At 52.3% G+C, this 25,449-nt stretch overlaps 1 protein-coding gene across 7 annotated transcripts in view; it reads left to right on the plus strand.

Annotated features, from left to right (window-relative positions):
• Positions 1 to 20,223, plus strand: part of DDX4 (DEAD-box helicase 4) — a 1,965,714-nt gene extending 1,945,491 nt beyond the window's left edge. For all 7 annotated transcript variants that reach the window (XM_078675096.1, XM_078675100.1, XM_078675101.1 and 4 more), the window contains one exon: positions 19,934 to 20,223. In XM_078675096.1, coding sequence (XP_078531222.1) covers positions 19,934 to 20,008 — 75 coding nt within the window. In that variant the 3' untranslated portion in view covers positions 20,009 to 20,223. The remainder of the gene's footprint in view (positions 1 to 19,933) is intronic.
• Positions 20,224 to 25,449: the final 5,226 nt, after the last annotated feature.

Below are 25,449 nucleotides of genomic sequence, written 5' to 3' on the forward strand. Positions count from 1 at the left end.
ATTTTGTGTATTGGGGAGGATAGGCCTGAAAGGAATGAAACATGCCTGGGGCACACAAGGTGCCCTGTGCATACACCGGTTCAAACCAGTTGCTGGGGCATCCCTGCCCCAGCTCTGGCGGGAAACTGGACAAAGGATAGGGGGTGTAGCCACCCCCCTTCCTGGTCCCACCCAGGGGAGGGACCTAGTCAGTTGTGCAGCCCCCTTTAGGAGAATAAAGGTAGGAGCTGGTCCCATTCCAAATTAGATTATCCTGAACTATTCAACAAGAAGAAACTCTGCCCTTCGACGTTCTGCTCCACAGAAGACTGAAGAATCTCCCTTGTGGACAAGGAGTGTCCACCCTGCAACTGCAGGCACCATCAAGCGTCCAGCGGCTTCACTTTGTCGTTTTCCCTCGAGGATCCAGACTTCAGAGCCCGACGAGAACCGGATTCCCAGACCTCTCCGACCTCAACTCACATCTGCAGCAAAGCTGATACCCGTGGGTGCGACGAGACACGTGGGATCGGCCATCTTAAACGAACCTGCACTTCGCTTCCAGCACGACTCTCGAGGTAAACTCGACCAAGTGCTTTGGGGACTTAGAAGCCCCAGCCCCTAGCAGCCCCTGCACCGAAGATCAGCCCTCCAGCATCCACGAGATCTGCGTGGGGCCCTTCTGCTTGTTTGCTGCTCGAGGCGTTGTCTGGTCACTTGCCGGCTGGCTAGTGGCCTCCTAGACGACGAACCTTTGAATCTTTGCTGCTGGTCTGGTTGCTCCAGACTGGCCCTTGCTCCCTTCCAAAAGAGGGGCACCCCGGACTCTCCTAGTCCGCACCAGACGCTTTCTCCACTCACCGCGTGGGTTGCCTTTGCCAAGGCCTGTTGACGCCGATTCCGGATCCAACACCGCCGACAGCGAGAGCCTGCGTGGGACAGCTCGTGCCTCCATCCTGGTCGTCGAAGACACCTCCTGGTCCACGTGGCTGCAGAGTCAAGCGTCCACTCTTCACCTGATCGCGACGACGACATCTGGTTCCTTCCTGGTTCCACTCCAGTCACTGGCTAGTGACTGTGAACATTGTCCCCTCTGCTTTCAGGTCTTCTTCACCGATCCACCCTTGGATCGCACCGGACATCTTCCTCCTGGTCGCCTGCAGCATCTTTTCTTTCAGGCTCCATTGACTTCAACGCGAGAACCCGACACACTTTGGCACCTATGCACCCGCAGCCCGTGGGTGAGGTAACGAGAGCATTTTGGTGCTCGCGGGTAGTTGAACTGTCCTAGTGTCCAGTTCCACAGTCGTTTTAGTCCTACCTAGTCAGGATTGTCCGTACTCACCTTTTACTTGAACTGTGCTGTCCATAGACGTTGTTACGCATCTCGCGTGTGAGTTCACACTCTGCACACGTGTTCTGTGGGCCTCCTATTACCTACCTGAAGTTAGTGTAGCGTGGTCCCATCGATCCTACAGCCTCTGGACAGCTCCATTCCTTTTATCGACTCTCACATTCCACTTACTTAGTATATGGTTTGTCGTGCCCCTAGGGCACCATTGTAAATTTTGTGCAACTTGTAGTATTTTTCGTAAGAGATTGTCATGTGCTTAGCCCTCTGACCTCATAAAGAGTTCAGAGGTGTTGTTATTAATAAATATATTGTTTATTTTCGTAACAACCTGTGTGGTGTCCTTTAATCTGGTGTTCAAGGGGTTATATTGTGGTAAAACAGCTGGCTTCACATGCCAAAAGAGTTTAGCCTAGGACTGCTTTGTCCATGCTACCATTAGAATTGCTGGTCTATAAGGTTGACTTACAACCAATCACCATAAGGGTTGTTTGGACTGATACAAGGTGATCACTAGAACTAGTGAGCATCATATATCAGGCCAACTTCTCACAGTCGCCTGCTTCTGTGGCTTCAGAGACTAAAGGACAAGGATCAAACCGTCTCCTCAGGTGAGAGCGAGTGTTCCTTCAGGAGCTCACACTCCTCTGCCAAACGGCCAAGACAGACATCTCCAGGTCCGTCTGATGGGCCACCTCAAAAGAAGACGCCAAAGTCTCCAGAGGGTCCTTCTAAGGCAATGACAGTTAAGACTTCTCTTCAGGAAGCCACCTTTAAGAAGCCTGTGCTGGTGTCTTCTGCCTTGCCTGTGACCGCGTCGACGGTAACCATCTCTACGACGACCGCTTCAACCTTCACCACCTTGTCGACAACTACCTCAGCATAGTCGTCGACGGGTAGGTCAATTTCCTCAATAATTCCTGTCAAAAAAGTGTCGACGACGCTTCCGTCGACGATAGTTTCCGCGTCGACTAAGTCGAAACCATCGTCGTCGACGAAGGTCCCATCGAAGTAGACAACCTCGTCGATGATGTCATCGTCGACGAAGCAGTCGACGGCAGCACCATCGTCGACTAAGCCATCGTCGACGACTAAGCCATCGTCGACGACGCTGCCATCGTCGACGACGCTACCGTCGTCGACGAAGACTACAGAGATGTCTGCTGTGGCTGACAGCATCCCTCCGCTGATGACCACCCCGTCGACAGGCCCGTCGACGGAAGAATCTCCTAAGCTGAAGTGTATTTATACACACTTCAAGATGTCAGCGCGTAAGCTGACGCCAGAGACTACATCTCCTAGCAAGGTCCAGCCACTGCTGCCGGTCCACTTTCTGGAGACTGAGGATTCTGATGATGGTGCCTTGTTCCACACTGCAAGAAGTCCTTCACAATTCAATGTAAAGGTCCAAGAGATTTCGGACTATGAAGACCTTGGTCAGGCAGAAGTGCCATGCCAGGAGGAATATCAACCGCCTCCACAGCCTATGGTGTGCCTCCCGGCCTCAATAGTCACGGACCTTCAATTCCTCATAGCGGACTACAAGCAGCGGTTTCCGCCTACTCCGCCTCCTTCGGTGGTGCCTCAAACTCTTGTGACACCAGCTCCTCTTCCTCGCCCTAGACCACCACCACTGGTCATTTGCCAGGACCCTGTGACTTTGCCTCCTCTACCGTCTTCTGTAGAAGAGGAGGAGGAAGCAGTAGGAGAAGATGACGAAGGTCAACAGGAGGAGGGAGAAATACAGGATGACGAGTGGGATGACTGTCATTGAACGTCCGTCTTCCCCAGACCAGGCTCAGGCGGATTAACCCCCAGAAGATATCGGGGGATTTCATAATGTCGTGGAGAGAGCAGCAGCAAGGTTCAAAATAGAGATGACCACGCAACCTCAGGATTGCTTCCTATATGACTTCAAAGAGCCATTCAAGAAGACGGTTCGGTCAATCCCTATTATCGATTACATCTGGGACCAGGGGGTAAAGATAATGAAAAACCCCTCATCTTTGCAACCAGTGCCGATTAGGCTTGATAAGAAGTATAAGGCCCCGGACTCAGCTCCGGCATGCCTTACAGGCCATACCAAACCAGACTCTTATCACCCAAGCGCGCAGCGAAAATCCAACAACCCAGCTGCTACGCTGACTGCGCCCCCGGATAAGGCAGGCCGTAAACTGAATAACATCGGGAAGAGATTCTCGTCGATGTCGGCCCTTACGGTCAGGGCGGCAAACTCGCGAGCGCTTTTAGGGCGTTACAATCGCCAGATGTGGTCGGATGTTGCCCCATATCTAGGCACACTGCCAGAAGAGCAGAAAGAAGAGGTAAAGAAGATCCTCCTTGAGGGAGAGCGGTCCGCCTCGGAAATGATTGACGTGGCGATGGATATCGCCTCAACAGGATTTCGGCAGCTAGCGGGGGCAGCGGTCCTTAGACGCCAGGGATGGCTTAAGTCTACATCCTTCCGGCCGGAAGTACAGTCCAAAGTACTGGACATGCCGTTTAACGGAGACCTGCTCTTTGGGGAGCATATTGATGAAATGCTACAGGGTATCAAGAAAGATACGGAGACCGCAAAAGCCTTGGGTACCCTCCAGTACAGAAATACTTCCTTTCGGGGCTCCAGAGGAAGAGGCCAGCAGACAAGAGGTGGCTATCAGGAATACAAAACCTCCTACGGCTCGTCCCAGCAATAAAAGCCTCCATTCCAACAGGGGCAGCAACAAGGCCAGTCCTCGTACAATAAGTCTTCCTTTCGAGGGAGAGGAGGAAAGAAGGATACCAGAAGACAATGACTTCTTTCTCCTACAGGCCTCCACTTCTTCTCCACATTACGTAGTTGGAGGAAAGATTTCCAACTTCCTACACATTTGGCAAAAAATAACGACGGATCGTTGGGTCCTACAACTGGTTCGGTTTGGCCATACTTTGGAGTTCGTGGAAACTCCTCCTTCGAACCCCCCAGGTCCCGTGCAGCACAAGAATCTGCATCTCCTTCAAGCGGAACTCTCACTAATGCTCCAGAAAAGAGCCGTAGAAAGAGTTCCCAGAGGTCAGAGGGGGAAAGGATTCTATTCCCGATTCTTCCTAATACGGAAAAAGGAGAAGAAATGGAGACCTATATTGGATCTAAGGAACCTCAACAGATACCTCAAGAAACAATCGTTCCGTATGGTATCCATTCAGGAGGTGTTACAGCTACTCAATTCCAAAGATTTCATGGTGTCCTTAGACCTCCAGGACCCCTATTTTCACATACTCATCCACAAAAGTCACCGCCAATACCCAAGGTTTGTAGTGGCGGGCAGACACTACCAATTCAGAGTGTTGCCATTTGGCCTAAAGTCGGCGCCACGCATCTTTACAAAATGCCTGTCTCCAGTGGCAGCGTACCTTCGCCAGCACCATCACCAGGTATTCCCTTACCTGGACGATTGGCTCATCAAGTCTCCTACTCTAGAAGGCGTAAGAGGATCTTCCAACGCTTGTCTCCAGCTCTTCGAGAGCCTGGGGCTTATGCTCAACCAGGAAAAGTCAGTATTGCAGCCCTCTCACCGCCTCACTGTCCTGGGAGCAACTCTAGACACGTATCAGGAGAAGGCCTTCCCGTCAGAAGAGCGTCAGGTCAAACTGAGGTCTCTTGCAGCCCACATTCAAGTCAAGAAGACCATCAAGGTGCGACTCTTCAAGTCATTACTAGGAATGATGTCCTCCAATATCCTCCTAATACCACACTGCCGCCTCCGTATGCGTCCCTTACAGGAGGCGTTATCCTCTCAGTGGATCCAGTGTACGGGATCCTTCAACGATCTTATCAGGATCACTCAGTCTATGGTGAAGGCCCTGCACTGGTGGCTTCAAACAATAAACCTAAACCTGGGCCTTCCATTCCTACTTCCAATCTCCCCACACGTGATAACAACGGATGCATCATTGGAAGGTTGGGGTGCGTTCCTGCAGGAACTTCAAATTCATGGTCAGTGGTCGCTAGCAGAAAAACAGCTCCACATCAACTTGCTAGAGCTGAGGGCAGTATACCTGGCACTTCGAGCATTCCTGCCTCGGATCTGGAACTCCCCAGTGCTTATGAGGACGGACAACACCACCACAATGCACTATTTAAACAAGCAAGGAGGAACTCGATCCATGACATTATCTCAAGAATCACAGCGAATTTAGAAGTGGCTACTCCAACACAACATTTCGCTGAGAGAGGAGTATGTCCCAGGAGCGGACAACACCCTGGCGGACTCACTAAGCAGGCAACGCTCCATTTGTCACGAGTGGGAGCTCGACCAACATGCTCTCGACACTGTGTTCTCCCGATGGGGCAGACCTCAACTGGATCTATTTGCAACGAAGATCAACGCAAAATGCCAACACTATGCAAGTTGGCATCCCCAGAAAGGATCTCTCGGGGATGCATTTTCGATGGCATGGTGCAACGTCTTTGCTTACGCTTTTCCTCCATTTCCCCTGATCCCCAGGGTCATCCGGAAACTGAAAGCGTAGCGTTGCACCCTGATCCTGGTAGCCCCAGCGTGGCCGCGCCAACATTGGTTTACAGAACTACACATTCTGTCACTGGAGCCTCCGATTCCATTCAGGCCTTACCCGCATCTCCTCACTATGAACCCAGGGGCAAGTCCAACATCCAGATCCGACATCTCTCAGATTATCGGCTTGGTTCCTGAGTTCAGAGAGTTCCAGGACTTAGATATTCCTCAGGACTGCAGAGTTGTCTTAGCCCGGGCCCGGGCTGACAGTACCATCAAAAAGTATTCCCTTAAGTGGAAGAGATTCTGTTTGTGGTGTAAAGCTAACAACCTGCACCCATTCTTGTCATCTCCGGCTCAACTTCTGCCTTACCTGCTTCACCTGGCCAACTCGGGACTGGCCCATGCCTCAATTAAAGTCCACCTGGCAGCCATATCTCGGTTCAGGCGCTCTTCGTCTGGAATTTCACTATGGTCCAATAGTCTGGTCAAGCAGTTTCTGAAAGGCTTATTCAGGACTTACCCTCCAATAAAATCTTTACCACCTACATGGCAACTCAATGTGGTCTTGGCTCAATTGATGAAACACCCCTTTGAGCCAATGCATAAAGCAGATCTCAAATACTTGTCATGGAAAACAGCTCTTTTGCTGGCTCTCACGTCGGCAAGGAGAGTGAGTGAACTGCAGGCTTTCTCTATTCAAGACCCGTTTCTTCAGTTCAAACAGGACAGGGTCATTCTACGGACTAACCCCAAATTCATACCAAAGGTTCCGTCTACTTTTCATCTAAACGAACCTATTGTCCTGAGATCTTTCTTCCCGAATCCATCTTCAGCAGCGGAGAGATCTCTACATTCCTTAGATCTGAAAAGATGTCTAAAATTCTCCATTCATAGAACGGAACAATTTCGCAAGTCCAACCAATTGTTTATTGCCTTGAGCAGGCCCAGGAAGGGCTTACCACTGTCAAAGCAGAGCATTTCAAGATGGATCTCTGCGGCCATTGCCTTCTGCCATCAGCAGGCGGGACATCCTCTGCCCTCCAAGGTTCGGGCCCATTCCACTAGAGCGGTTTCCACCTCCATGGCACTCTTTTCTGGGGTGCCCATTGTCGACATTTGCAGAGCGGCCACATGGAAAACACCACATACGTTCACCAAGCACTACTGCTTGGATTCAGAACTTATGAAGGATGCAGCAGTGGGTCAGGCGGTGCTCCGTCATCTATTTCATTAGAGGTGAGCCTTCTTCCTTTCATCCCACCTTTCCTATTACCTAATTGCACATTTCTTATCCTGCTACTGTTTGCAGTTTATTGCTTTGCACTATTGATAAGTTGTTATCAAGTGTCTTACATGCTATATTATGCGAAATGTGCTGCCTAATGCTTGCTACTCTGATTCAGGCTTGTGAATCTATGAAAGATACTGTAGGAAGGTGGATATCTGACTATGTATGTAGGAAGGTGGATATCTGACTATGGTTGCCCCCAACTTTTTGCCCGGTGTTTTGCTGGTTTTCCGACTTAGTTGACCTGGGCCCTGCTATTCAGGACCCCATGCCCACTGCTCTCTGTAAAATGGATATCTGAAAGAAACAGGTTAGTATTAGATTCCTTACCTTAGAATATCCCCAGGCGTCAGTCTGGATCCGGAAACTTTGGCGTAGCAGTACCCCTGCGCGTCGGTAGGCGTCGTCTGCAGGCGTCCCCTGCGGCTCAGCGTCGTCGGCGTCGTGCGCCGTGATGACGTCGCTGGAGTATATAGACGCCACCTCCGCGCGCTGACGTCAGTTCTTCTTTTTTCCGCGCCAGTTAGCGCAGATCCGAAGAGCAGTACTCTGGTCTTTTGACCAAGTTTTTGTTACATCTAACTCTTTCAGGTGCCGGTAGGGTGCCCGGTTTTAAAAGTTGCAACGGGTGCGACCGCATGATGTCGGTCACCGACCACCATCGACTCTGCCTCCGGTGTCTGGGCGCGGACCACGACGTGGAGTCCTGCGTCGACTGCCGGGCCTTGACGAGTAAGGCTAGGCGGGAGCGGTCCCGCAAGCTGCTCGAGCTCCGGGTGTCGGCCCCGCGTCGAGAGCGGTCCCGGTCCGGCCGGAGGTCGAGGGAGCGGTCGAGAGAGCGATCGCGGAGCCGCCATGAGCGCTCCGGGAGTCGTCACCATTCCTCCGGTTCCTCAGGTAAGCGACACAAGAAGTCGGGGCGTCGTCACCGTACCCCCGACGCCCGCGTGATGCGGCCGGGGGTTCGGGTGGCCCCACCCCCGCGTGGGTCGCCGACGCCGTCCGCCCCATACCCGTCGGTCCCTGGGGAAGGCGCGTTGCGCGAGGAGATTGAGGAGTTCCTCATGGCTATGAGGGCGATGTCTCCTCCGGCGGGGCCTACGGCGCCTGCGGGCCCGTCGGTCCCGTCTGGGGGCCCGAGCGGTTCGGGTGCACCTGCCCCGACGCCGCCGGCGGCCCCGACGCCGCCGGCGGCTCCGGCCCCGGCGCCGCTGGGCCCTTCAGGGTCGTCGCCGGCTGGTCAACCGGCCTCTCCGGCGCCGATTCCATCGGGGCAGCCCGTGGTACCGCCTCCGCGCGGCGCCGTGACTCCGCCGTCGGTTCCGGCCGGCGTCGGGGCTCCGGCGCCGCGCGGTGCCACCCCCATTCCCTCTCTGACTCCTGACGCGGAGTCGGACCGGCGTCGTCCGACGCCGAGTCCGGCGCCGTTGGGGCCCCTTGGCTCCGAGGAGCCGGTCTATATCGTTGACTCGAACTATGGCGATGAGGACGATTATGGAGAGGGTTGGGAGGGGTCTGAGGACCCTTTGTCACGTGCATGCCAGTACGATGTGGACTGGGTTGGTGATTTAGGTGATGCCAGTGGTCTGGACGAATCGCCGAACCCTGGGTTTGTCTCGCCTCCCACTGTGGCGTCGGAGGCTGGGGCTGCCTATTCGGTGGTACTGATGAGGGCTGCCAAGGCCTTGAGCCTTGAGCTCCCCGTCGCTAAGGTGAAGCCTAACATCCTCACCGAGGTATTCAAACCGCAGTCATGCCCACAGGAGCCTCTGCTGCCGTTTAATGACGCCTTGACGGATGTCCTTTTGGGCACCTGGTCCAGGCCCGCTTCCGGTCCACCTGTTGACCGAAACGTTGCCAGGCGTCACCGTCCGTGTTCGGACGACCCTGCCTTCCTCTCCACCCATCCCTCCCCTGAGAGTCTGGTGATCCAGGCCTCCACTTCCCAGTCCGCATTCCCGACGGCTCCGCCCGATCGGGAATCTAAGCGATATGACCAGTTTGGCAAAAAGGTCTTCTCGTCTCTGAGTGCAGGACTGCGGTCTTGCAATACCGCATGCCTCTTAGGCCGCTACACCCACTCTTTGTGGGATACGGTCGCGGAGTGTCTGCCGCAATGCCCGCAGGAGGTGCGGGACAAGCTCAACCAGGCCTTGGTTGAAGGCCGGGACGCGGCGAGGTATTCCATACGGTGTGGTCTTGACACGACCGACTCGCTGGGAAGGGCGATGTCCACGACGGTGGCGATTCGTCGCCATGCTTGGCTGAGATCCGCCAACTTCTCGCCGGATGTCCAGAATGCCCTGATGGACATGCCATTCGATGGCAGTCGCCTGTTCGGCGACAAAGCGGACAACGCGCTTGAGCGCTTCAAGGACTCCAGGGTCACGGCCAAGTCCTTGGGTCTCTCTACCCAGCGCCAGCAAACGGGTTCGTTTCGCTCCTTTCGTGGCCACGGAAGGGGCGGTCCCACACGTGCTGCCAGCCACGCACCACAGAACGCTCCTCAGCGCGGTGGCGGCCGTGGATTCCGCCGTGGTGGCGGTCGGGGACAGCGGCGAGGTCAGTCCACACCTCCCCCCGCAGCAGCCTCCAAATCCTCCTAGTCCGAGCTTTCAGGCCCATGTGACGCCAGTGGGTGGCAGGGTTCGCCATCACCACTCCCGCTGGCGCACTATCACGTCGGACAGGTGGGTGCTGCAGCTCGTCCGAAGGGGCTACTCCCTCCCCTTCGAGACCTCTCCTCCAGCCATGCCACCGCAGAACCACCGTGTGTCGGGGGACCACTTGACACTTCTGCAGGAGGAAGTTACGGCCCTCTTGGCCAAGGGGGCCATCGAGCGCGTTCCTGGGCCAGAAGTAGGGTGTGGTTGCTACTCCCACTACTTTCTGGTACCCAAGAAGGACAAGGGGGGCCTGCGTCCTATCTTGGACCTACGGAACGTCAACGGCTTCCTCCGGAAGAAGTTCAAGATGTTGACTTTGGCTCAGGTCTTGGCTGCTCTGGACCCGCAAGACTGGATGGTAGCGTTGGACTTGCAGGATGCGTATTTTCACATCCCCCTCCTGCCGGCCCACCGGCGTTACCTGCGGTTCACGGTAGGCCACGAGCACTTTCAGTTTATCGTGCTCCCATTCGGCCTTACCAGCGCCCCACGGGTGTTCACGAAGGTGATGGCGGTGGTCGCAGCTCATCTGCGCCGGTTAGGGGTTTCAGTCTTCCCCTACCTCGACGACTGGTTGTTGAAGGCGGGCTCGCCCCACACAGTCGTCCACCACCTCCAGATGACGGCAGACCTCCTGCACGAGCTGGGGTTTTCCATCAATGTGCCGAAATCACACCTGTGTCCCTCTCAAAAGCTCCTTTTCATCGGAGCGGTTCTCGACTCGGCGCAGTTTCGGGTTTATCCTCCGGAACGGCGGGTCCGGGATATCCAGGCCTTGATTCCCATCTTTCAGCCGTTATCCCGGGTTTCGGTCAGGTTGACACTGCGGCTTCTGGGGCTGATGGCCTCCTGCATCCTTCTGGTGCATCACGCCAGATGGCGGATGCGGGCTCTGCAGTGGGACCTGAAGTTTCAGTGGGCCCAGCATCAGGGCAACCTTTCCGACCATGTCCTGATCTCGGAGGGCACTGCGAGACAGTTGCAGTGGTGGCTTACGGACCGCGATTGGGTCAGAGGCAGATCCCTCTCCCTTCCCCAACCGGAGCACGTGGTTGTGACGGACGCGTCCCTCCAGGGCTGGGGTGGCCACTTGGGAGAGGCGGAGATCAGAGGCATCTGGTCTCCGGCGGAGTCCCGGCTCCATATCAACATGTTGGAGCTGCGGGCGATTCGCCTAGCACTGAAGGCATTCCTCCCCTTTGTCAACGGGAGTGTAGTGCAGGTGTTCACGGACAACACCACCGCCATGTGGTACTGCAACAAACAGGGCGGTGTGGGGTCGTGGGCCCTTTGCCAGGAGGCCCTGCGTCTCTGGCAATGGCTGGAACGTCAGGGCGTGACTCTGACGGTTCAACACCTGGCAGGTTCTCTGAACGCCAGGGCGGACGAACTCAGCCGTCCGTGCTCGGTGGATCACGAATGGCGTCTGAACTCGGACGTGGCGAGAGGCCTCTTTCTGCAATGGGGAGAGCCTTGGTTAGATCTATTCGCCACAGAAGAGAACGCGCAATGTCATCAGTTCTGCGCATTGGAGTTTCCAAGACGGCACTCGCTCGGCGACGCCTTTCGGCGCGAGTGGAGTTGCGGTCTGTTGTACGCCTTTCCGCCTATACCACTTCTGCCCAGAGTGCTGAAGAAGATCAGGCGCGACCGGGCCCAAGTTATCCTTGTGGCTCCGGACTGGGCTCGAAGGTACTGGTATCCCGAGCTACTCAGCATGTCAGTCGGTCCCTCGATCCGCCTGCCCCTTCAGGAGGACCTTCTGTCGCAGCAGCAGGGGACGGTCCTCCACCCGAACCTGTCCAGTCTCCACCTCCATGCTTGGAGATTGAGCGGCGACAGTTGAGGCCATTTGACTTGCCTCCTGAAGTCTGTGATGTGATTCTGGCAGCCAGGCGTCCCTCCACAAAGTCGGTATACGCCTGCCGGTGGAACAGATTTGTGGCATGGTGCACAGCAAAGGCTGTGGATCCCCTTTCTGCCCCTCTTTCCGAGGTTCTCCTCTTCCTTCTTTCCCTTGCCCAGCAGGGCTCTGCTCTGGGCACTATCAAGGGCTATCTTTCTGCCCTTTCCGCCTTCTTAAGGCTACCTGATCAGCCATCCTTATTCAAGTCTCCTATTGTACTGAGATTCTTGAAAGGCATCACGCACATGTATCCTCCTGTTCCGTTCGTGATGCCTCAGTGGGACTTGAACCTCGTTCTGACATTCTTGATGTGTGCTCCCTTTGAGCCGCTTCATTCCTGTCCTCTCCGTCTTCTCGCTTTAAAGACGGCCTTCCTGGTTGCCATCACCTCTGCCAGGAGAGTGAGTGAGCTCCAGGCTCTTTCTGTTAAACCTCCTTTCTTGTCCGTCCATCCTGACAAGGTGGTTCTTAGGACTAGGCCTTCTTTCCTGCCCAAAGTAGTTTCTGCTTTTCACATCGGGCAGTCCATCACCTTACCCTCCTTCTTCCCGCCTCCGCATCCTTCAAAGGATGAAGAGCGGCTCCATCGTCTGGACCCAAAACGTGCGCTTTCATTTTACATGGATCGCACACGCCAGTTCCGGGTGGATGACCAACTGTTTGTTGGCTACGTGGGTGAGAAGAAGGGAAGGGCGGTACAGAAACGAACCATCTCTCGGTGGGTCGTCCTGTGCATCAAAGCATGCTACTCTTTGGCTCGGAAGGAGCCTCCTGTTGGGCTGAGGGCCCATTCCACTCGGGCCACGGCGGCTACTACTGCCCTGGGCCGGGGAGTCCCTTTGCAGGACATTTGCCAGGCGGCTACGTGGGCCTCGCTGCACACCTTTGCGAGGCATTACTGCCTGGACAGTCAAGTCCGGAGGGATGGCTTCTTTGGCCGTTTGGTCCTCCAGGATTTTCTGGTGTAGGATTGTATTGGTTCGCAGACCCACCACCGGGGTTGGTATTGCTGGGGTATCTATTCTAAAGTAAGGAATCTAATACTAACCTGTTTCTTTCAAATGAACAAGTTACTTACCTTCGGTAACAATATATCTGTAAGAAACAGTAGTTAGTATTAGATTCCTTACCGCCCCTCCTCCCCGTTCTGCGAACTGATACCTAGGGTTAAGGACATCCCTTTCAGGGCCCTAGTTTCACATGGCACCAGTGTTGGTTCTCACATGGCTCTGCGTGTTCTGGCGCGGAAAAGCTGTGTGCAAAGAACTGACGTCAGCGCGCGGAGGCGGCGTCTATATACTCCAGCGACGTCATCACGGCGCACGACGCCGACGACGCGGAGCCGCAGGGGATGCCTACAGACGACGCCTACCGACGCGCAGGGGTACTGCTACGCAAAAGTTTCCGGATCCAGACTGACGCCTGGGGATATTCTAAGGTAAGGAATCTAATACTAACTACTGTTTCTTACAGATATATCGTTACCGAAGGTAAGTAACTTGTTCATTATGCCACCCCTGGCTGGTCATCCAAATCTGACACAACTGGCTGTACGACAGCTGGGGCAAGGTGGTGTAATCACCCTTTGCTTTAGATATAGTATTCCTATATCTAACCCTAAAATGGACACATATATTCCTTTCAGTCACTCCTATGGCATGCCTTATCAATCCTGAAGGCAGAGTGCTTGAAATTATGTGAGATGGTGCTCTGGCATGAGCTGAGCCCGTTTGCAGCTTGCGGAACGAAGTCCTTATAGCTGTTCCATGATAACGCTATACCATATACTCTTAAGTGCATTATAATCCTCGCGGTTAAATGCTAACTTTGGCATAGCATTATCAAAACATGTCGAGTAAGGTGTCATACGAATTGGAATACTAACCCCTCGCCAATTCTGGCGACGGGGTTAGCATTCCACCCTTCTAGAGGGACACGACATGCATGTAACTGTAAACCCCGGTTAAAGTTAACTCAAGCCTCAGCATCACAAAATGGATGCTGCCACCACAGACACAAGTCTGACCTCCTGCTGCTGGGAGTCTTTCCAGCGAGGGAGATTCAGACAAAGGGTTTCCTGCCTTGGGAGGTGCTAGCACCACCCCAGACAGGATTTTGTGTATTAGGTAGGCTCAGGCTGAAAGGAATGAGACATGTCTGGGGCACACAAGGTGCCCTGTGCATACACCGGTTCCAACCAGTTGCTGGGGCACTCCAGCCCCAGCTCTGGCGGGAAACTGGACAAAGGATAGGGGGTGTAACCACCCCCCTTCCTGGTCCCGCCCAGGGGAGGGACCTAGTCGTAGTGCAGCCCCCTTTAGCCGAATAAAGGTAGGAGCTGGTCCCATTCCAGATTAGATTAATCTTGACAACCTTCCACGAAGAAACTCTTGACCTTCGACCTCCTGATCCATCAGAAGACTGAAGAATCTCCCCTATGGTCAGGGAGTGACCATCCTGCTTCGCAGGCACCATCAAGCTCCTGTGCGGTTTGCTGCAGAGTCCTTCCATCCTGGAATCCGACGACCCAGCTCGACAAGACCCGGACCTCCAGACCTCTCTGACCTCTACCCACATCCACAGCACAGCTGGGACCCGTGGGTGCGACGAGCAACGTGGAGACGGCCATCTTGAAGAAACCTGCACAGCGCTTCCTGCACGACCCCTGAGGGTTCCTCAAGTGAGTGCATTGGGGACTGAGAAGCCCCACACCGACGCAGCTCCTGCACCAAAGATCAGCCCCCCAGCATCCCCGTGATCTGCGTGGGGCCCTTTTGCCTGGTTGCTGCACTTCCTGTTGTCTGGTCACTTGCCGGCTGGCTTGTGCCCTCTGAGACGACGACCCGAAGATTTCAACACTGCTAGTCTGGTCCCCCAGGCCTGCCCTTGCTTTCTTGTAAAAGAGGAGCATCCCGGACCCTCCTGGTCCACTCAAGACGCCATCTTTGTTTCACCGCGTGGCTTGCACTAGCCAAGGCCTGTTGTCCAGATCGACGATCCGACACCGCCGACAGCACCAGACTACGTGGGACAGCACGTGCCTCCAGCCTGGTCGTGAAGAGCAGCTCCTGGTCCGCGCAGCTACAGAGAGAAGCGACCCTTCCATCACCTGACTGCGGCGACAGCATCTGGTTCCCTCCTGGTTCCAGCACCGTCACTGGCTAGTGACCGAGACTCTGTCCCCTTCCTTTTCAGGACTTCCTTCTTCCTAGTTCCACCCTTGAAACCACCGGACTCCTCCATCTGGCTGCCTGCCAGCAACTCCTTGTTTCAGGCATCACCGGGATCAACGCAGCAAACCCGACGCAACTTCAGCCCTATGCACCCGCAGCCTGTGGGTTAGGTAACTAAAGCTTCTATGTGCTGAAGTCTGTGTCCACTATCCTAGTGTCCAGGTCCACTGTTGTTTTCCCTCCATCCAGCCGGGTTCGTCCGGAATCTGTAACTTTCCAAACTGTACGATCCATAGACGTTGGTACGCATCCCGCGTGAGAGTTCCCACTCTGCACGTGAGTCCGGTGGGCCTCCTGCTCCTTACTTACCTAGTTTGTAGCGTAGTCCCAGCGATCCTCCAGCCTCTGGATCTCCTTACAGTATTTTCCTTCCTCGCATTCCATTGTTTTGAGTATATGGTTTGTCGTGCCCCTAAGGCACTTGTGTAAATATTGTGCGAACTCGTATTTCCTTTTTAGTATTGTCATGTGCTTAGCCCTCTGATCTCATAAAGAGTTCAGAGGTGTTGTTATTAATAAATAGATTGTTTATTTTCATAACAACCTGTGTGGTGTCCTTTCATCTGGTATTCAAGGGGTTATATTGTGGTAAAACAGCTGGCTTCACATGCCAAAAGAGATTAGCCTAAAAGACTGCTTTTGTCCACGCTACTAGGATAGCTGGTCTATACGGTTGACTTTACAACCAATCACCATAAGGGTTGTTTGGACTGATACAAGGTGATCACTAGAACTAGTGAACATCATATATCAGGCCAACTTCTCACAGATACCCATAATACTGGATAAGAAATGCGTTACTTACCTGTAACTGCAGTTATCCAGTATTGGTATCTTTCATAGATTCACATGCAACCCACCCGCCTCCCCTGGAAGGGCTCACCTTAGTTCTCTCAGTAGGTACTACTTAGCACTGTGCTTACGAAAATCTGAGGGACTAGGGCTCCTTCCAGGAAGGTTCTAGAGGGTGGTAGTAGCTGATTGGCTCCTGGCCAAAGTTTGGTCCTTTTTACAAAAGGACATGGATAGGTTACTAATGTGAGGCCTCTGGCCTATTAGTATGTATATGTCTATATGACATTACTGTTATTATATACCGGTGACTCCCACCCCTACGACCGGGAATGATTCAGGCATGTGAATCTATGAAAGATACCAATACTGGATAACTGCAGTTACAGGTAAGTAACGCATTTCTTCTCCCATTCGGAGTTGCAACCGCACACAGGGTTTTCACAAAATGCTTGGCAGTAGTCGCAGCCCATCTAAGACGACAACATATACATGTCTGCCCATACTTACACGACTGGCTCATAAAAGCCAGCTCTCACACCAGCTGTCTACGCCACACACAAAAAAATGTAATTTTTCCACGAGCTAGGATTCACAGTAAATCTGTCCAAATCCCATCCACTTCTCAAGCATATCTAGGAGCTACTATAAAACACACAGAAAGCTCTAGCATACCCAACTCTAGACATGAGTCCGGAATACACAACCCTGATGTCTCAGTTTCAGCCTCAACCCTCTTTACCAGCTCAAGTGTTCATGCAGTTACTTGGAATGATGGCGTCTTGCATTTATATAGTCCCCTACGCAAGACTTCAGATGTATCCCCTACAGGAATGTTTAGCACGTCGGTGGAACCAAGGTCACGGTCCATTATCAGATCTAGTGTTAGTAGACCGCCGCACCCATCGCTCTCTGCTGTGGTGGAACACACAAAACCTTTTAAAAGGGCGTCCCTTCAGCGAACCCGGTTCCACAGATAGTACTGACAGCAGACGCATCACTGACATGCTGGGGAACTCCTCTCCAAAGCCACACAATTCAGGGCATTTGGGGCTTGTAACAGAAACAGCTTCATATTAATTATCTAGAGCTGCTTGCAATTTTTCTAGCCCTGAAAGCATTTCAAGTTCAGCTAGTACACAAGACTGTCCTAATTCGTACAGACAATATGACAGCCATGTACTACATACAAAAACAGGGAGGGACACACTCTCGCCAGCTGTCACAGCTAGCACAGACCATTTGGAAATGGGCCATACAACACAAAATATATCTCCTAGCAGAACACCTTCCAGGAGTAGACAATCAGATGGCATATTTGCTCAGTTGTCGGACACCGCAATCCACAAAGGGGAAATACACCCTCAAGTTTTACTCCCAATTTTCTAAATGTGGGGATTCCCACACATAGACCTGTTCACATCACTTCTAAACTCCAAATGCCCAAACTTCGCATCAAGGTATCCCATTGTGCAAAGGCAATGCACCACGGATGAATTGGTCAGGGATATTTGCTTCCGCTTTTCCGCCTCTCCCACTCATTCAATCATTGGTTCGGAAACTGAAACAAGCATCCCTGACACTAATCCTGGTTGCTCCCAAATAGGCATGTCAACCTTGGTTCACAACCCTATTGGAACTATTAGTTCCTCACCAAAAACTATGTCTTACACCCAATCTCCTCACACAGAGCCATGGAGACATAAGACATCCACGCCACAGTCAACTCAGTCTGGCGATCTGTCTCCTGAAGTCTTGGAGTTTGGCTATCTTAATCTACCACCAGACTGCATGAATATTACCAAAGAGGCTAGACGCCTTACTACAAGAGCCTGCTATGCAGCAAAGTGGAAGCTGTTTGTGATGTACTGTAATAACAACCACATCGACCCGCTTGATGCTTCTGTACAAAACATTGTATGTTATTTGTTACATCTACAACGTTCTAATTTAGCTACACATCCATACATTTACATCTGGCTGCAATAGCTGCATACCTCAGGAATAGACAACATCTATCTCTTTTTAGAGTACCTGTTATCAAAGCCTTTATGGAGGGACTTAAGAGTCATTCCCCCGAGATGTCCACCTGCTCCAGTGTGGAATCCCAACATTGTTCCCACCAGACTAATGGGTACACCCTTTGTGAACTGTATTTCTCACATGGAAAGTTGCTTTCCTAGTTGCTATCGCATCACTCAGAAGAGTGGGTGAGCTTCAGGCATTAACTATAGATGAACCCTTTTTTACAAATGCATCAAAATAAATTGGTTCTTCGGACTATTCCTAAATTCCTTCCTAAAGTCATTTCTGCTTTTCATATCAATCCATCTGTTGAGTTACTTATGTTCTAACCTCAACCAGATTCAGTGGCAGAACGTGCCCATCACACATTAGATGTGAAGAGAGCATTGCTTTATTACATAGAAAGGACAAAACCTTTCCGTAACACAAATCAACTTTTTGTCGCTTTTGCTCCACCACACAAAGGCAATCCCATATCAAAATAAGGTATTGAAAGGTGGATAGTCAAGTGCACTCAAATATGCTATGCTAAAGAAAAACCAACGTTACCAGTTCCCCCTAGAGCACACTGTACACGCAAACTGGGGTCTTCTGTGGCATTCTTAAGAAATATACCCTTAGATGACATATGCAAAGCTGCAACATGGTCTACACCTCGCACATTCACAAAGCACTATTGTGTCGCTGTGTTAGCTAGACAACAAGCTAGAGTGGGCCAGGCTGTTTTACGTACACTATTTCAGACCACTGCAACAGATACAGCTTAGCCACCGCTTTGGGAGATAACTGTTATATAGTCTATGCACAGCATATGATCTACAGCTCATATGCCTCGAACAGAAAATGCTGCTTCCCCATTATGCATCTGTTCTTAGCATATAGAGCTGTAGAGTAATATGCGTCCAACTGCCTTCCCGGGTACCTATACCTGTTGCAGTAACATCTTACTTCGATACATGCATTAATGGACATCTCCATTTACTACTCTTACTAACTCCTTTATCAGTCTCTGCGGGAAATCAATCTTAACAATGGAGTCGATGCCCATGTGCACTATCACCGAAAGGAGTCACCTACCTCATGACTGGAAATACTTATTTGAAGAAAAACAAAGTGCAAACATCCAGCCCCAACACTAGATGAGGATCTGTGCACAGCATATGACTCTACAGATCTATATGCCAAGAACAGATGCATACTGGGTAAGTAGCATTTTCCTTCTTTCTGCTGCATCCCTCTAAGTAGTAGAGGCTTCAACATTGTAACCCCAATAGAGCGCTTAACTTTGAAATCGATCACACTATCGTGCACGGGTAGATGACCAATTTTATGTGGGTGTTTCTGGTAGCCCCGACACCTTATCCAGATGGATTGTTATCTGCATAAAAATTTGTTTTCACTGTGAAGGAGCATTATGAGGGCCTTTGAGCTCGTTCTCTGAGAGAAAAGACCTCTGATGGGAGGCTAGACCAATCGAGTCACCACTACTTTAAAGCTGTAGCAAACATTGAAATTGAGACTTGTGTCTCTTGGCAACAATAGGAGGGAAGCGTTTCTATATCCAGCGAGACCAAGAAGCATCATCTGACGGGTTTACATCCTCTTCTCCATAGATCAAGGAGTTTTTTTCAAATGGAATCTGTGCTCTTTTAGAGAAAATTAAATGGCACCTGCTTTGTGCAATATTCCATTCCATAGTCTGTTAGCACACTGCAGAATTACAGAAAGAATTGGCCACATGAGTCTAGCAAAAGTATTATGGATTTTCCTAGACGTGCAGTCTGAAGCTCACTGAGGAGGCCCATCATGGGAGAAAAATGTCCAGGGTTACTTGTGCCCCCTTTAATGGGACCCATTTCATAACATTCCACACGGAGCCAATCTGCATTTTATTTGACTGTGTCTGAAATGATTGAAACTTTTCATTGAAGTAGTAATACTAACACTTCTGCAATTGGTTAGATCCTTCTGCTTATCTGATCTCTCCTACAAGGATACTGGTGAAGGTGCATATTCCGCACAGGTTATTGGTTTAGCTATGTACTCACTCATAGTTTTTAATAATGAATAGTTTGGAGAAGCGGGTTCCATTGCCAGCACAGTAAAACAATGTACTGTATTATTGGAAATTGTTTTGCAACTAAAACTAGTATTAAATAAAACAAAGAGCTAAACTTATTTGGCTGTTTTACAGGGTGTATCGCACATTCCTGGAGGGCATGCGCAGTCTGCATTTGCTGCTGTTGACGACGATGCATCATGGGATTGATTGAAAAGCAACCAATGTCTATGCTCCAGATCTACTACTAAGAAAGTTATTAAAAAAACTGTTTGCTGGATTTCTTTTTCATACAAGCTTAGTTATGTTTTAGAAAGTGTCATCACCTGTGGAATTTACTTTTTCCCTAGTCATAATGACTGGATCTTTACATTCTGTAAAATATTATATATAGTTGTCTGTTAATAAAATGTTTGTGGACCATTGCCAAGTATTGAAAGCTTTGTACTGCATGGTAACTGGGTGATGTAACCTGAAAGAGTCAAAAGAAAAAAGGGAATTAATGGAGCCCTGTCCTCTACATAGTTGCGTTCCCACTCTCTCCGTTTTTTGTTCTGCATACTTTTCTTAGTTTGCTTCCTAGTAAAGTCTGAGTCTAGTGCTTTTTAATTCCATATTAGCTCTGAGGGTGTTGTTTTAATTCCGAGTTCATGTGTTCATATGTTTGTCAATAGTTCTTACAAATGGATTTCTTACTTCTATCTTAGTTCATGAAAAGCAGAATGTATGAGTGTCTGCTGTGTGGATGTCACTTAAAAGATGTGGCTGTTGGGATGAAGGTAAAGCAGAAAACTTTAGCTTCTGACATTAGAACATAATCTTTGGGAATGAAAAGCTGGATAAAAAGATCATTGACCATTAGATCTTTTATGAATTTGTATCTGATAGAGACATCTAGTTGCTGATTCCTTACTAAGAATTCTCCCCAAGTGCCAGACTGGTTCCGGCCATTTTTCACAGAAGTACCTTTGCATGTCAGTAGAGGGCTTTGAGCTACTCCGTAGCCACGTCTACAACTGAATGTGACATGACCGGAGTTCATATAAGCCCTCCCATGATGTACTGGCGTCAGATTCTTTTTTGCAACGCTTCAGTGCTGATCCAGTAGCGGTACCACTGGCAGCTTTTTGGCCTACTTTGACTTCTCATCGATGTAACAGTGCCTTTTCTACCTATGTCTTCAGGCTTCAAGCCTTGCGAGTCCTGTAGTCGTCAAACGTCGTCCTCATACCCTCACTCTATTTGTATGTGGTTCCTGGGAGTACACGACATGTGTGACTCTTGCCGTCAACTTCGTCCGAAGGCGCTGAGGGATTGCCAGATGAAGCTCCTGGCAATGCGGCTGTCTAAGTCTTCCAAGCCTTCCCATCATTCTCGCTCTCTCACTTGCTTTACAAGCCGTTCCTGTGGACATCATTCTACATCGATGCCCCAGGTAAGTCTGAGCACCAACGGTCAAAGTTGCGGCCTCTTCCGACTTCAATGCCTGAGGCCTCTTCTCCTGCTTTGGTTGCGGAGTCGTCACTCTAGTCTACCCCACGCCTCCCCACCTTCCCTGGAGCTGGGGTGCCTGTGACCCGGATGCGGGAATACCCGGATGCGAGAATATTATCTTTCTCTTCATCATATCTTTGGGTCTTGACCTTCCCCTGGAGCACCTTTGGGCCCCAAGGAGGTGTGGAGGGCTTTGATCATATCCACACCAGGGGGTTCGCCCTCTGCTTTAGTTGTGCGTTCTGATTCAGTTTTCAAATCCATTCCTGCGTCAGTGCATAACCCTTTGGGGGTTCACATCTTCAGCGCCTGTGCCCGATACACTGACGGCGGCGTCGATTGACATCACAACACTTTATTCTCCCGACGCCGCTTCAGCGCCACTCGAAGTTGGGCAGAGCATCAGTAATGCCGTCTAACTTGCACAACCTCCCTCCGCTCTCTGCAGTGCCCCCTACGGTTTTTTAGATCGAGCTGGGGTGGACTGCGCACATGCGCAGTCTAGCTCGTGAGATTTAATGATTTAGAGTGGCTTTCACTAGTGGGCTTTAAGCCCCGCCCCTCTTTCCCATTGGCCTGTGTCACCGTTTAGCCTAAACAGTGGCCAGTCATTGGGAAAGAGCACTTTGTTACGTAGAGTTTTCTCTCTTTAAGCCGTCCCACTAGGACGGTCTCACTTGACTTACTCCCGTCGCAAAAGGATACTTATCTTTATGTGGCCATGTGTTTCAAAACACATGGCCCCATAAAGACAAGCTCCTCGGTGTGTTTATTTTTGCATCTGGCTTTTACTTTAAAGTGAAAGCCAGATGCAAAAATAAACCGTGGCTGCCTGGCGAGCGCTGGTCTTATAAGATATCAGAATCCGAGTCTTAAAAATAAAAAAAATAGAAATAAAGTGTTGCTTTTTGAAGTTGGTTGGCTGCTATTCGGTGATATGTTTTACTCTGCAGTTCAAAGGATATACACACTCAAACGATTCTGCCATAAAGATAGGGGTGTCTCGTTTCTGTTTTGACTTGCTTATGGGGTTTCTGGAGGAGAAACTATAATATGTTGACGTTTCTTAATTCAAAGACGAGTGGGAGGGACGCACCGTGCAGGAGGAGTTGGTAGGTAAAGTTGATATCTTGGTCTAGCTGGGCGCTCCCGTGCAAGGACAGCGTCTCCTGCTCTCTGGCAAAGTTTTCACTCGTGGATAACACGGATTAGTTGTGTTGAAACGTACAAGCTGGGCTCCTCTTCTCACATGGCTGTACGTGGAGAAACAATCGCATCTCGTGCCCCTCTATTCCCTGGAGGTCTCCTTGGAGAGCCCCCTCGGCCGAGGTGTGCAGGCCGGCAACTTTCATCCCAGCCCTCGCTGCCAGACACAAGGGTCTCTGCAAACAAGGCTCCATCCTTTCAGCCCCCCTCCCCCCCCCCCCCCGCCTGTTGAACCCTAGGCACCTTGCTAAATGTTATTTTATCACTTTATGGGGGTAATACGGTTAAACGCGCCTGTCAGCTGAGCCCAGCCTGGCGCGCCCTGCTGCCCACGAGCGGACCACCCTCACAAACACTGTGCGCCATCCCTTTGACACCGACCCACAAGGACACGTTAAATTCCACAGGGACCCCCGCAAGTGGCATCTTTACTGGCATTCAGATCAATAACCAGATCTGAAAGAGACACGTTAGTGATAGATTCCTTACCTTAGAATATCCCCAGGCGTCAGACTGGATCCGGAAATTTTTGCGTAGCAGTACCCTTGCGCGTCGGTAGGCGTTGTCTGCGGCTCCGCGTCCGTCGTGGGCGCCGTGATGACGTCGTCGGATTACTTAGACGCCGCATCTGCGTGCTGACGTCAGTTCTCCTTTTTTCCGCGCCAGCAGCGCAGATCCGGAAAAGTGGTACCTTAGTCATTTTTTGACTAAACTTTTTACGATCCTTTTTGATCATTTTTCGAGTCTTCGACTCCGAACGGTGCCGGTAGGGATGCCAGGTTTTAAGCCTTGTGAGGACTGCGACCGACTGATGTCGGTCACCGGCCCTCACCGCCGGTGCCTCCACTGTCTCGGCGTCGACCGTGACGGCAAGACCTGCTCCGACTGCCGGGCCCTGACTTCGAAAGCTAGGCGGGAGCGGTCCCGCAAGCGACTCGAGCTCAGGCAGTTGGCCCCGCGCCGCGAGAGGTCCCGGTCCGGACAGAGGTCGAGGGACAGGTCGCGGGAGCGGAGCCATCATAGCTCCGGGAGTCGACATCACTCCTCAGGTTCGAAGTCGAAGAGACGTCATCGCTCTTCCGACTCTCGCGCGACGGGTTCGGGTGACACCGCCCACGCGGCTCCGTAAGTGTCGCGGTCGTCGCGTCTGGCCCCACACCCTCCGGTCCCTGGGCCGCACGCGACGCCGGTGGAGATAGAGCGTTTCCTCATTGCCATGAGGTCCCTCACTCCGGCGGGCTCCGAGGCGCCTTGGGGCCCAGTCGACGCGTCTGGGGGCCCTAGCGGGTCGGGGGCTTCGGCCCCGATGCCACAGGGTCCCGCTGGATCTGCTTCTGCATCCGGGTCGTCGCCGGTTGACCTGACTACCTCACTTGCGCTGGTCCCTCAGGTGTCCCCTCCGGCGCCGTCTTCGGGCGGCGCCGTCCCCGATGCCTCCCTCGATCCGGTTCCGGCGCCGGAGCGGCGCCCAGCCTCGACGCAGTTTGGAGAGTTTTACTTCAATGAACAGGCCCCATCGTTTGACACCCCTGAATATCAGGAGATGGGTGATGAGGAGTATTGGGAGGGGTCTGAAGACCCGCTGACACGAGAGTCAGTCCCAGGAGGACTGGACAGGTGGACTTGAGGATGCCAGTGGTCCGGACACCTCGCCAGACTGGATTTGTCTCACCTCCTACCGTGGCTACGGAGGAGGGGGCAACCTACAGTGTGGTGCTGACGCGGGCTGCCAAGGCCTTGGGCCTTGAGCTCCCCGTCGCGGCCGTGAGGATTAACCTCCTCACTGAGGTCCTTAAACTGCAGTCAAGCTCAGCTGAGCCGCTGCTGCCATTTAATGAGGCCTTAACCGACGTTCTTTTGGGCACTTGGTCCAGGCCCGCTACAGGTTCGCCTGTAGATAGGAACGTGGCCAAACGCCACCGCCTGGCCCCGGGCGACCCTTGTTTCCTGTCCACCCAGCCCACCCCTGAGAGCCTGGTAATCCAAACTTCGAATTCCCAGACCGCATTCCCGTCAGTTCGACCTGACAGGGAATCCAAGAGGTATGAACAGTACCGCAAAAAGGTATTCTCCTCCCTAAGTATGGGACTGCGGTCTTCCAACACCGCATGCCTCTTGGGCCGCTACACCCACTCTCTGTGGGATACGGTCGCGGACGTGCTGCCAAAATGCCCGTTGGAGGTACGGGCTAAACTCGGCCAGGTCCTTCTGGAGGGCCGAGACGCAGCGCGGTATTCTATCCGGTGTGGGCTGGATACCACCGACTCACTGGGCAGAGCGATGGCAACGACTGTGGCGATTCGTCGCCACGCCTGGTTGAGGTCCGCCAACTTCTCGGCCGATGTCCAGAATACACTCATGGACATGCTGTTTGATGGCCGTCGCCTTTTTGGCGACAAGGTAGACCATGCGCTTGAGCGCTTTAAGGACTCCAGGGCTATTGCCAGGTCCTTGGGCCTCTCGGCCCGCGCCAGCAAACGGGTGCCTTTCGCTCCTTTCGTGGCCAAGGAAGGGGCGCCCCCACACGTGCTGCCAGCCACGCACCGCAGACGAACATCCAGCGCGGTGGCGGCCGTGGAAACCGCCGTGGAGGCGGTCGGGGACAACGGCAAGGCCAGTCCACACCCTCCCCTGCAGCATCCGCCTCAAAACCCACCTAGTCCGTGCTTTCAGGCCCATGTGATGCCAGTGGGGGGCAGGGTTCGCCATCACCTCCTCCACTGGCGCACTGTCACATCGGACAGGTGGGTGCTGCAAATCGTCCGAAGGGGCTACTCCCTCCCCTTCGTGGCGACCCCTCCAGCCATGCCACCGCAATACCACCGCGTATCGGGGGATCATTTGTGACATCTGCAGGAGGAAGTTACGGCCCTCTTGGCCAAGGGGCCATCGAGCGCGTTCCTGGGCCAGAAGTCGGGTGTGGTTGCTACTCCCACTACTTTCTGGTACCC

This window comes from Lissotriton helveticus, chromosome 2_1, assembly GCF_964261635.1.
Source record: "Lissotriton helveticus chromosome 2_1, aLisHel1.1, whole genome shotgun sequence".
Taxonomy (NCBI): Eukaryota; Metazoa; Chordata; class Amphibia; order Caudata; family Salamandridae; genus Lissotriton; species Lissotriton helveticus.